The sequence below is a fragment of the Etheostoma cragini genome, chromosome 21 (assembly GCF_013103735.1).
Source record: "Etheostoma cragini isolate CJK2018 chromosome 21, CSU_Ecrag_1.0, whole genome shotgun sequence".
NCBI lineage: Eukaryota > Metazoa > Chordata > Actinopteri > Perciformes > Percidae > Etheostoma > Etheostoma cragini.
The window spans coordinates 6,385,583-6,395,822 of record NC_048427.1 but is presented as its reverse complement, the minus strand read 5'-3'; the positions used below and the strand labels follow the sequence as shown (position 1 = coordinate 6,395,822).

Here is a 10,240-nt window from a genome sequence, read left to right as displayed (position 1 = left end):
TTTTTTTCCGACATACTATACTATGATCTTTTTATCACTATTTTTTGGCCATTGTATACTATGACTTTTTTTGACATGATATACTATGACTTTTACTAAGTATTCTTTATGTATTTTATATCGACAGGAACAGGAAGACATTCAGCATGGTGTCAGCAGGGCTGGGTTCAAACCCTTGCAGCTGGTACACATGTTTTTTGTAACTTCTTACAACATACAAAACAGTTTTCAAAATGTTTTCTATACATGCTATACTAAGACTTTTTCAACATCCTAAAACATGACTTCATCGCTTTTTTCGACATGCAATACTAGGACTTTTTTTTCGACATATACTAGGACTTCATCACTTTTTTGGACAGACTATACTATGAATTCATCACTTTTTCCAACATGCTATACTATGACTTTTTTATTGCTTTTTTCCTCAATCTATACTATTTTTTATTTCATTTTTTGAAATGCTGTACTATAACTTTTATCGACATACTATACTATGACATTTTTTATCACATTTTTTTCAACATACTATAATTTGACTTATAAACATACCATACTATGACTTTTTTACATAACTTTTTTCAACATGCTATACTATGACTTTATATCACCTTTTTGGACATACCATACTATGTCTTTTTATCACTTTTCCCGACATGCTATACTATGACTTTTTTTCCAATATGCTATGCTATGACTTTTTACATGCAACAGGTCACATATAAGGCTGTTTGTCAGATGGTACAGAGTGTCCACGGAGTTAACTTTTTCATGGCATATAATATGAAATTCTATACTATGACTTTCTGACTGACTTTTTATGACATGCTATACTACAACTGTTTTTATGACTTTGTCATTACTTTTTTCAACATACTATAACATGACTTTTTATGACTTTTTCTGGAAAACTATACTATGACTTTGTAAAGACGTTTTTCAACATACTACTTTTTAATTACTTAATTTTTTGAACATACTACACTTTGACTTATTACATAATATACAATGACTTTTAATTTATATATAGTATACATAATATACTATGATGATTTATGAATTTCTTTGACATACAAAATGACTGTTTTTATGTTTTTTTATGATAATTATACTATGACTGTTTTTATGACATTTGCATGATTTTCTGTAATATCTCTATACATTTCCATGGCATACCTCCAAATGATGGATAGAGTGGTCCAAGGAATTATGACCAACTAAGACTGTGTAGTTGTGCTCTCTTATTATCAATTTATAGTAAATATAATTGTTGTAGTTGTAATTGTTACTGGTAAATTAAAAGGTATTGATTTTAACAGCATCCTACATATTCCCTGTGTCAAAATTAACTCAAACAAAAATGGATTTTAAAATTAAATTGATGATTAATACTGTGACTGCATACCGGTGATGGCTCTTCGGATCTCGGTGGCTGCTGCCTCCCTCATCTCCAGAGAGGCCTGCTCACTGTACCATGCAGTGTGTGGTGTGCAGATCAGGTTTGGAGCATCTTTCAGTGGGCCCTGAGCAAAACTAAAACAACAGAGAGAGGTAGAAAAAGTTTTAAAAGGACAAACTATAATTAAGTATTTAGTAAAGAAGACTGTAGCAAAGGCAACCAAATCTGTGTTGTTTTTCTCTATGTGAATAATGATGAATAAAATTAGAGATGTACATTTCATCCAAAGATTACAAAAAGCCCCCTCCATTAATGCTTTGCTTATTGTTACTTTGTGTGGATGTCAAACCTTCACTGTGTATAATGATAAGTATGCAGAGTTTAACACTTGAAGTCTGTTTACACATTCAACTGCTGAAGAGGGCTGCGTTGAAGGCTGAATCCTGAAGCGCACACACACTAAAAATAGCCTTTCCAGCAAAAAAGAGATATTTTGTGTCCAGGCAGTTAAATTAATCAAACAATAAAATTTACAAACTACAAAATTCATAATCGTCACATACTACAATGTAGTGAAATTCTATTTCTGCATTTTAGCCACTCCTTAGTATTAGGAATGGCAGTGGACAGCTATACATACAGGATGTGGGGAGCAAATGGGGGTTCAGTGTCTTGCTGAGAATTAGTGTTTTGCTTTGTGCGAGGGTAACAAAAATGTTATTCATTATTGAAGCAATCAGAAAACCCATATATGTGCATCAACTTGTTACATATTACAAAAAATTTACATTCTATTATTCTTCAAAAAATGTGAAATGTTTGTGTATATTTACATGACAATTGTACTGAAACATGCCCAACGGGAGAAGATGTCAGATTCTGTAATTCACACATGCCACAATTATCTATATTATTTTATTATATATTATGTGTGTGTGTGTGTGTGTGTGTGTGTGTGTGTGCGTGTGTGTGTGTAACGCTTCAGCGGCTTCATGAATCAGCATCATGTCGCATGGGATGAAGGGCCAATGTTATGAAACACAGCTTCATCGGGCTGATTTTCAGTCGGCTCAAACAGTTGAGCAGCAGGCCAGAAAGAAGCAGCCTCCAAACTCCCTAACTGCCCCTGATGCGTGAACAACATATCAACACCAGTCACCCCCCTGAGACGAGGAACTTGGTTCTAAGGAAAGGTGGAAAACCAGGAGATGTGTCTCTTTGCCCTCTGGTGAGAGCAGGAGTGGAAAATGAAATACCGTATACATTGTAGCTCAAAGCTGCAGTACAGTAACGAGACTACAGGAAAAATGATATTTTGGCAGTAAAGTTAAATACCGCCTAAGATGAATGCCTGAATGTTTACAGGATGATTTTTATTCCAACGTTTTAGCTTGTTATGGGCTTACATTTGGATACATTTCTCAAACCAACTGTCACTGATTATGACTTACAACAATCTTGGTAAAATTTGATTCAAACTAATTTTCAACTTAACCGTTTCCTATGAACATTTTTCCATTAGAAACCTGTCCTAATAGGTGGTGAGTCATTGAGCTAAAGAAGGAGAAGACACACTCTTAGTTGCACCTTTCCACACTCAACCATCCACTAGCTGTATTAAGTTTCCTCTGACGGGAATAAAGGGAGCTCTCCATCTCCTGAATTACATTAGCTTCAGTGCCCTGAAGGAGCCTTTTAAAAAAGTATGAAGTGTCTTTAACTCGTCATATGGCTGCCATTGTTTCTGCCTGCCTGCCTGTCTTTTTCTTCAGCTGTAAGGTTATCTGTCTCGTTGACTGTGTGTAATTTGTTGCTTCCTTTTCCTTCCCATCCATTTCCTTCTGTCTCTCTAAGAGAAGCATTCATCTGTCTGCCTTTCAGAATGTGCGTGTGGGTATGTGTGTGTGTGTACACTTACGTGAAGGGCTCCGTCTCATGAACGTCCAAGGCAGCTCCACGTATCCTGCCCTCCTTCAACGCCTGGGCCAGGGCCTTCTCATCCACCAGGCCACCCCGTGCAGTGTTGACCAGGAACGCACCCTGACGCATCTGTCAAATACAAACAAATCAAAACAGAAAAACAGAGATACCGCCAGTTATCCACAGACAAATGACCAGACGTGGGTGTGTATTGTGTGTCTGTCAGCCTGGCAGTCAATCTGGATTGATTGCATTTGAGGGTCTTAAAACATATTACACGGGGCAGAAATTGAGAAAAAATAATCGGTGACACCATTGTAGTGCTTTAACCTGAAAGATCTAGGAGACAGCATCTGTGAAAAATACTGTCAGACGTGGAATAGAGAACAGTCTTTATCCAAAACCAAGAGCTGAAATGAAAGATGAAGGATGAGCTGAAAGATGAGGCACCACCACCCCCCCTTGTTGCTTGTGGGGGAAAAAAGGCACAACAAAAAGTGTAAGAGGGAGGAAGAAAAACAAATCAAATGAATATGCTCAGAAGAAAGTAATCCCTTAATCTTGACAAAAGCTGAAATCCAGGGGCACGAAAATCCTTTACGCTGGCAGGCAGTCTTTTATTAGGCCTTGGTGGTTTTGACACACACAGAAGCACACAAACAAGCGCACGCACGCGCACACAAACAAACACACACACAAAAACACACACTTTAGAAGCTAAAAGTGACTGCCAAGCATTTTGGTGAGGAAGAGAGGAAAGTGTTCTTTCATTGCACTACTTTAGAGGCAGCGGAGAATCTTAAGCTTTGCAAAAAAACACAGAGTTAACTAGGTTAGGTTATTACCCAACACCCACTTGTGTTTGTCTCTTCACATACTGTAACTCACAAATCGTAGAAAAAGGCAAGAAAGAGAAAACAGTGAGGGGCAACATGGGGAGAAATTGACAGAAGGGCGATGCTTCTTCAGCCTGTGTAGTTCCCCAGCTTCCCTGCAGGTGTCACCCCAGGCAGCGCCTCAGATTGCAGTTCTGGACTCAGAGAACAGCACTTTCCCCTCGCAGTGCTCTCAGCCCCCTGCTGCGCAGCCTAGTCGATATATTTGCTGTAGCCGTGGGCTGGCGCTAATTGCATTTGACAGAGCAAAGGAATGAATTTGTGTCCAGCTTTGGTGGAGCTTAAGATAAAGAGCAGGGAATGTGCAGGCAGGAAGGCCGTTACCGTTTCCTCTCCCCACTCTCTCTTTCAACCGACTATAATGCTCTTTAGGACAGCCTCCAGGCTGACAGAGTAATAATACACCAGCAGCTATGCTTGTCTACCTGCTAGATAGCACCGCATTAAGACCAGGTCAGGTCACAGCTGGTCAATGGTATGTTCGGCTCTGTTTGATCACGTGCTGCATGTGAATGCCCTTGTTTTGCGAATGTACCTGTTTGATGGTGAAGTCGTTGATGAGGTGGTGGTTGTGTTCGTTCAAGTTGCAGTGCAGGGAGACGCAGTCGCTCTGGTAGAGCAGGTCCTGCAGGGTGTAGACGCGCTGTACACCCAGGGAGCGCTCCAGGCCGTCCTGCAGGTAGGGGTCGTAAAAGATGACGTTGAAGCCAAAAACCTTTGCGCGCACAGCCACTGCCTGGCCCGAACGACCTGAGGAAACACAGAGAAGTGAATTATGTTTACAGTGCACAAACACATAAGAAGAGAGGTAATTGGTTTCTAGTGAAGACTGTAAGAGAGTTTTCCTCTCTCTCTCACAGCCATTTGTTGTCTAGGCTGCAAGCCTCCGCTCTGTTGCTAGAGATGGCAGCTACTGTTCAACAGCAGCAGCTGCATGAGGGTGATGGAGATTTGGGTGTTGTTGCTGGAGAAAAGGATCGATAAGGTGCTTTACACTCTCCAAGTCCTCTCTTTGTGATAGAGCATTATGTCCTAATCTGAGGCTCCAAAGTCGAGGAGAGTCTTTTTTTCTCGTTCAATCTCAGCCAATAAGAGACAGCAACATAAAGACTCCATATAATACTTAAGCAATCATTCACTTTTTCAGTAATGCTAATGGATTACAATCAACTTTGAATTACTGTGTCCTAACTAGCCTTGTGTACTTCTGCTTCAGTTAATTTAAATTTTGAACACATTACCTTGTTGCACTCACTTGTGTGCAGGCAGATTAAAAGACCAACGCAGAAAACAGCAGAAGCATGGAAATGAGTATTTCAGTTAGTTTAAAACAGACATCTGTGCTTCTTTGATTTTTTGCTTGTGTGATTGTTGGAAAATTGGTGCAAAGTGTTGGATTTAGAGGGCAATGGCATCCCTTTGATGTTAAAGTCCAGTGTTTACACTTGATGTTTTCTGTATATGGAAACATCTCTTAATTTCCAATTCTATTCTGTAGCACTATAAACTATTAGAAAACTATTATTGTTTGTGTGTGGATTTTTCCTTTCATGTGGAGATACCACAGAATTAAAAACAGTTTGTATCCTTTTTGTATTTCTAAGCCCACCTCTCTCTAAGAGGGTCTGCCACACAGCTTTCTTGCTTTGTGTTGCTAATTTATCCACAGTCAAAGGACAAGGGTGACACTCACTGCACTTAAATGTGAAATCATCACCCCCGGGTGGTGATGCGGCAGATGTGTTGATGATTGGTCAAAGACAACATGAAGGAAAGAATGCTACTTTGGTAGAACAGTCCATTCAGTGTAAATGTGTGCAGCTGGCTGTCAAAGACAAATGATTGGTTAGGGTCTCTGTTATTAAAAGCATCAAGATATTTTACATTATCAATAGATGATAATATGATATGACAAATGCAAAAATAGCATGTCCGATCATCAAACTGTTAAAAAAAGGCAGCTTTCCCCAGATAAAAGTATAATTCTTTGATCATTTACAGATAAATGCTAAGGAAAGGGAATTTAGCATAGCTATTTCTGGGAGGTAATCTCACTGATATTTTAAAACCAATCCAGGGAGCAATAGACAAATCAATTCTATTACAAATGAACAAATTCCTAAGCCCCCCAACAGTTAACAGTAAAGGCGTAAAGACCTAATACGTTGGCGTGACTGGTATTTGAAGTACTCCTAAGTCTATTATTGCCCCAAAGCAAGAGCTTATTTTTTTTATTCAGTGTGTTTGCAGCCTGCAGAGTTTTCGCAGCTGGCTGTATGTGCGGAGTCCTACAAACACCAGGTGGCCTTCGTTCTCCCCCATCCTCTGCAGAAAGAAATAGATTTTTTTGGGTGGGGGCATTCTCCCTGCCAGGACCTGCAGTTTGGGCACAGTAAGTCTAAGAGGCTGTCTGGGACATGTAGGGGGGAGGTTGGGGGAGTGTATGTGGACACAGAGATAAGGTGGCTCTCTAGAAAAGGCTTTTGAGAAGACAAAGCATCTGTCATCCCACTAATATTGAGACAGCGTAGAATGATGCACAAACACATACAATCAGCATTAAAAGAGGTGTTTAGAGGGAAACACACTATAACAAACACACACAGGGAAAATCCAGGTCTACCATGAGGGGCCTGATTATGGCAGGCAAGGTGTTGGGGGAGCTGCAGTGACAGAAAAGAAGAGTTAAAAACACAAGAAGAGAGAATTAAAGAGATATAATGGTGAGCATTAGAGCAGCGGGATGAGAGAAGTGTGTGGCAGAGAAAAGGAAGCCAGTCCAGAGGGAGGCAAAACAGACAACCTTGAGATAATCTGTGGGATGGGCAGAGGGAAAACAATAACCTTATCAGGACAGGAACACAAAAGGCACACTAAGCGGTGAGAGGATATGACAACACAGAACGGAGGGCAAGAAAAGGGAGTGGAAAAAGTAACAGAATAAATGATACTAACCGAAGCCAATGAGGCCAAGGGTTTCGCCACGGATGCGGGCGGCACCGGACGCCACCTCGCGGATCTGCTCCACGCTCTGAACCCGCGTGCCCTCCCGGAGAGCCTGGTAGAGCCAGGTGTTCCGTCGGTAAAGGTTGAGGACATGGCATAGGGTGGAGTCTGCCGTCTCCTCCACAGCTGCCGAGGGAATGTTACACACAGCAATGCCTAAAGAAAGAACAACAAACACACACAATTAATCTTGCAAAAAAACATGCAAAATCAATGCCATAATTCTAATTACAGAATTTTTCCAATATAAATTGCCCTGTTAGTAGTAGGACCAGTCAAAGATACTGGGTTGATGGCTAATAAATTGGTTGCACTTCATTGAATACATATTGTCATGAGAATTGAGATATCTCTTCTAGCTAAACGTCTGTGGACATAGATAATAAAGCAAGTTTAAGCCACTTTCTGTCAAGGTTTTCTTCAGTAGAATGCTCATAATGCTGTTACCTTCAGAGCATTCAAACCTCTGACCTTGTGCTATTACCTTGCCTGTCCTCCAACAACACAAAGATTTCCATTATCGGCACTTAAGCACTTTTGCCTGCCCTCGCTCTCCTCTAATGTTCTCATCCCACTCTGTATCTCAGAGTAACAGCACAGTCGTCTCTGGACAGCAAAAAATAGCCAGAACCTGCTCAATCAATGGCCCCTTTTCTTCTCCCCTAGAACAGCCGCCATATCAGCGCCGCCTTCTCCAGGCATGATAGCTTTTGACTCCTGCGTTGCGAGGCAGAGCGCCTTCGGTGAGTGGGTGGCAGTTAGACACAGTATCTCGTATTGGCAGAAAAATGCCAGCTTTGTCAACTGTAAGGGCTGTCTGAGCCACCAGCATGCTGATATAAGCCTGGGTGGTGGTTCAGAGACAAGACTGAACTCTCCTCTCTCTGTGTGCTTCTTTCCCTTTCTATCTCTTTGAACATTTTGGCTTACAGTGAGCTGTCGGCCATTTGTCGGACTCTTTAATTCAGCCTTTGATAGCGTTCTGAAAGTCCATGAAGTAAAAAAACAACAAGTAAACAGTAGAAATGCTTTCGGGAGCAGTCTCCCTGTAGACAAAGTCACTATCAACTGTGTCAGTATCAATCTTGATACTGGTTATGTTTTAGTAGTGACTGTGGAGGATTCCTACCCAGCTCTCCAGCAGCTTTGATGTCGATGTTGTCGTAGCCGCTGCCAATGCGGATAATGATGCGTAGAGCTTTGAACTTTTCCAGGTCCTCTCTGGTCAGAGTGATGGTGTGGTACATCATGGCTCCCACTGCTTCATTGAGCACCTGCAGACACAAACATTAACAAAATGTAGTGAGATTACTGAATGAACGAATGCACATGCACGCAACATGACTATTAGTCCATTATAAGAAAGTCATGACAATCACAAGATCACATTCCTTCCAGAAAAGCCATGACTCCGGCCACTTAAGAAAATGTTTACGATTTCACAGCAAGGGGAACTACAGACATCACATGGTCACCAGCAGCAGTGACACACTGTCTTTTTACAGACCTGCGCTGAAGTGGAACAATTAATTGTATTATTTCAGGGGGGCTGCGGTTCCGCATGGTCATCATAATTACACTCAGACCCTGAGGGTGTTTATTGACAAAGGATCTGGGCAATTGCCTGGAGAGAGAGGTCAAGGCAGCTACTGATTGCAGAATAAACCTCGAGAGATGATAGCATGTGACAGGTCAAAAAAAGGACTGCAGTCAGATGGCCTTTGACCCTTTTACATCCAGGAATGAAATGCTTGAGTGATATGACAGCAATCAGGAAAAACATATCCACAACAATCTTTTTTAATACTTGGGCCAGATCAAAAGTAAGATCATAAAGTAACATAGCATTGCTGCTATGCATTACTTAACTGTACTGCACTTCTGTTTTTCTTATACTCTAATTCTAGCACTGTTGCATCTATGGTCGGTACATGCAGCAATTTCATCAGTCCATCATGGAAAAGTGGTACCTTCTCTGTTGCAAATTTGGTTCTGACCCATAGACTGTTTGATCATCATCAAGAGTAACAGGACAGCACCTCGCTTCAACGCAGCGTAAAAAACTCCTAAAAATAATGGGAGTATGTCCATCTCGCAAATGCATCCGTCTTTGCAGTCATCTCAACCATTGAATTGCAGCAATAGTTTTGCTGAATTCTTAAAAAGACAAAACCAAGTCTTGCGTTTTAATGCGTTGTAACTCATGTTACTGAGATTGCAATTTTATTAGTAATGCATTACATTACTGCGTTACAGCAGGAAGAAATATATTACTGTAATTGAGTTACTTTCATAATGCATTACTCCCAACACTGGTCATGGCAGGAGGGTGTCACTGTGAAATGCTGCTCCTCTGCTACTTGAGAAGTAGAAGGTAACCTGGCCTGTGATTCAGTCGGATGTGGATTTACGCTTTCCCTGCTCAGTATCAGCCACAGCTCTTGTCAGCGGCAAAAGACCAGCACCAGCCAAACACCAGCATCTTTCCTGTGATTAGCAGAGTAGCTCTGAATCTCCATACAGCTTTTATTAGAGCAGTGTCCTGGACTGGCAGTTCAGATAGCACTTCAAGGTTAAAACATAAGCATGCACAACCAGTCAAAATGCACACACACACACACACACGCACGCACGAACGCACGCACGCACGCACAGTCCTCTGCCTAGTGTTGTTTTTGAGCTTGGGAAGGAGTCTTTTAGGGTGAGCAATGAAGCTGTTTTGAGGGAAAATCCACTCTGAATGTAGTTTCTTTTAATGGAAACTCTGACCCAATCTATATCCCCCTCTGCACAGTAACCAAAGCCTTATTGCATTTAACATCTATCATTTTTGATTTTTTTTTTTTTTTGACAAAGCAGCAAGGCCTCCTCTTTTGGCCCGGGTTAGAGTGAAAGACAGTTTAGTGTTGGAAAAGAGTTTCGATTTGGTGATACATGTACTGTACAGTTTGTGTGTGTGTGTGTGTGTGTGTGTGTGTGTGTGTGTGTGTGTGTGTGTGTGTGTGTGTGTGTGTGTGTG

The 10,240-nt window shown here is 41.1% G+C and overlaps 1 protein-coding gene across 8 annotated transcripts in view; it reads right to left on the bottom strand.

The window, feature by feature from the left end:
- ctbp2l (C-terminal binding protein 2, like) overlaps positions 1-10,240 on the bottom strand; it is a 93,092-nt gene that overhangs the window by 6,917 nt on the left and 75,935 nt on the right. For all 8 annotated transcript variants that reach the window (XM_034861485.1, XM_034861490.1, XM_034861486.1 and 5 more), the window contains 5 exons: positions 8,351-8,495; positions 7,171-7,377; positions 4,751-4,965; positions 3,318-3,448; positions 1,406-1,533 (listed from right to left, as the gene is read on the bottom strand). In XM_034861485.1, coding sequence (XP_034717376.1) covers positions 1,406-1,533; positions 3,318-3,448; positions 4,751-4,965; positions 7,171-7,377; positions 8,351-8,495 — 826 coding nt within the window. The remainder of the gene's footprint in view (positions 1-1,405; positions 1,534-3,317; positions 3,449-4,750; positions 4,966-7,170; positions 7,378-8,350; positions 8,496-10,240) is intronic.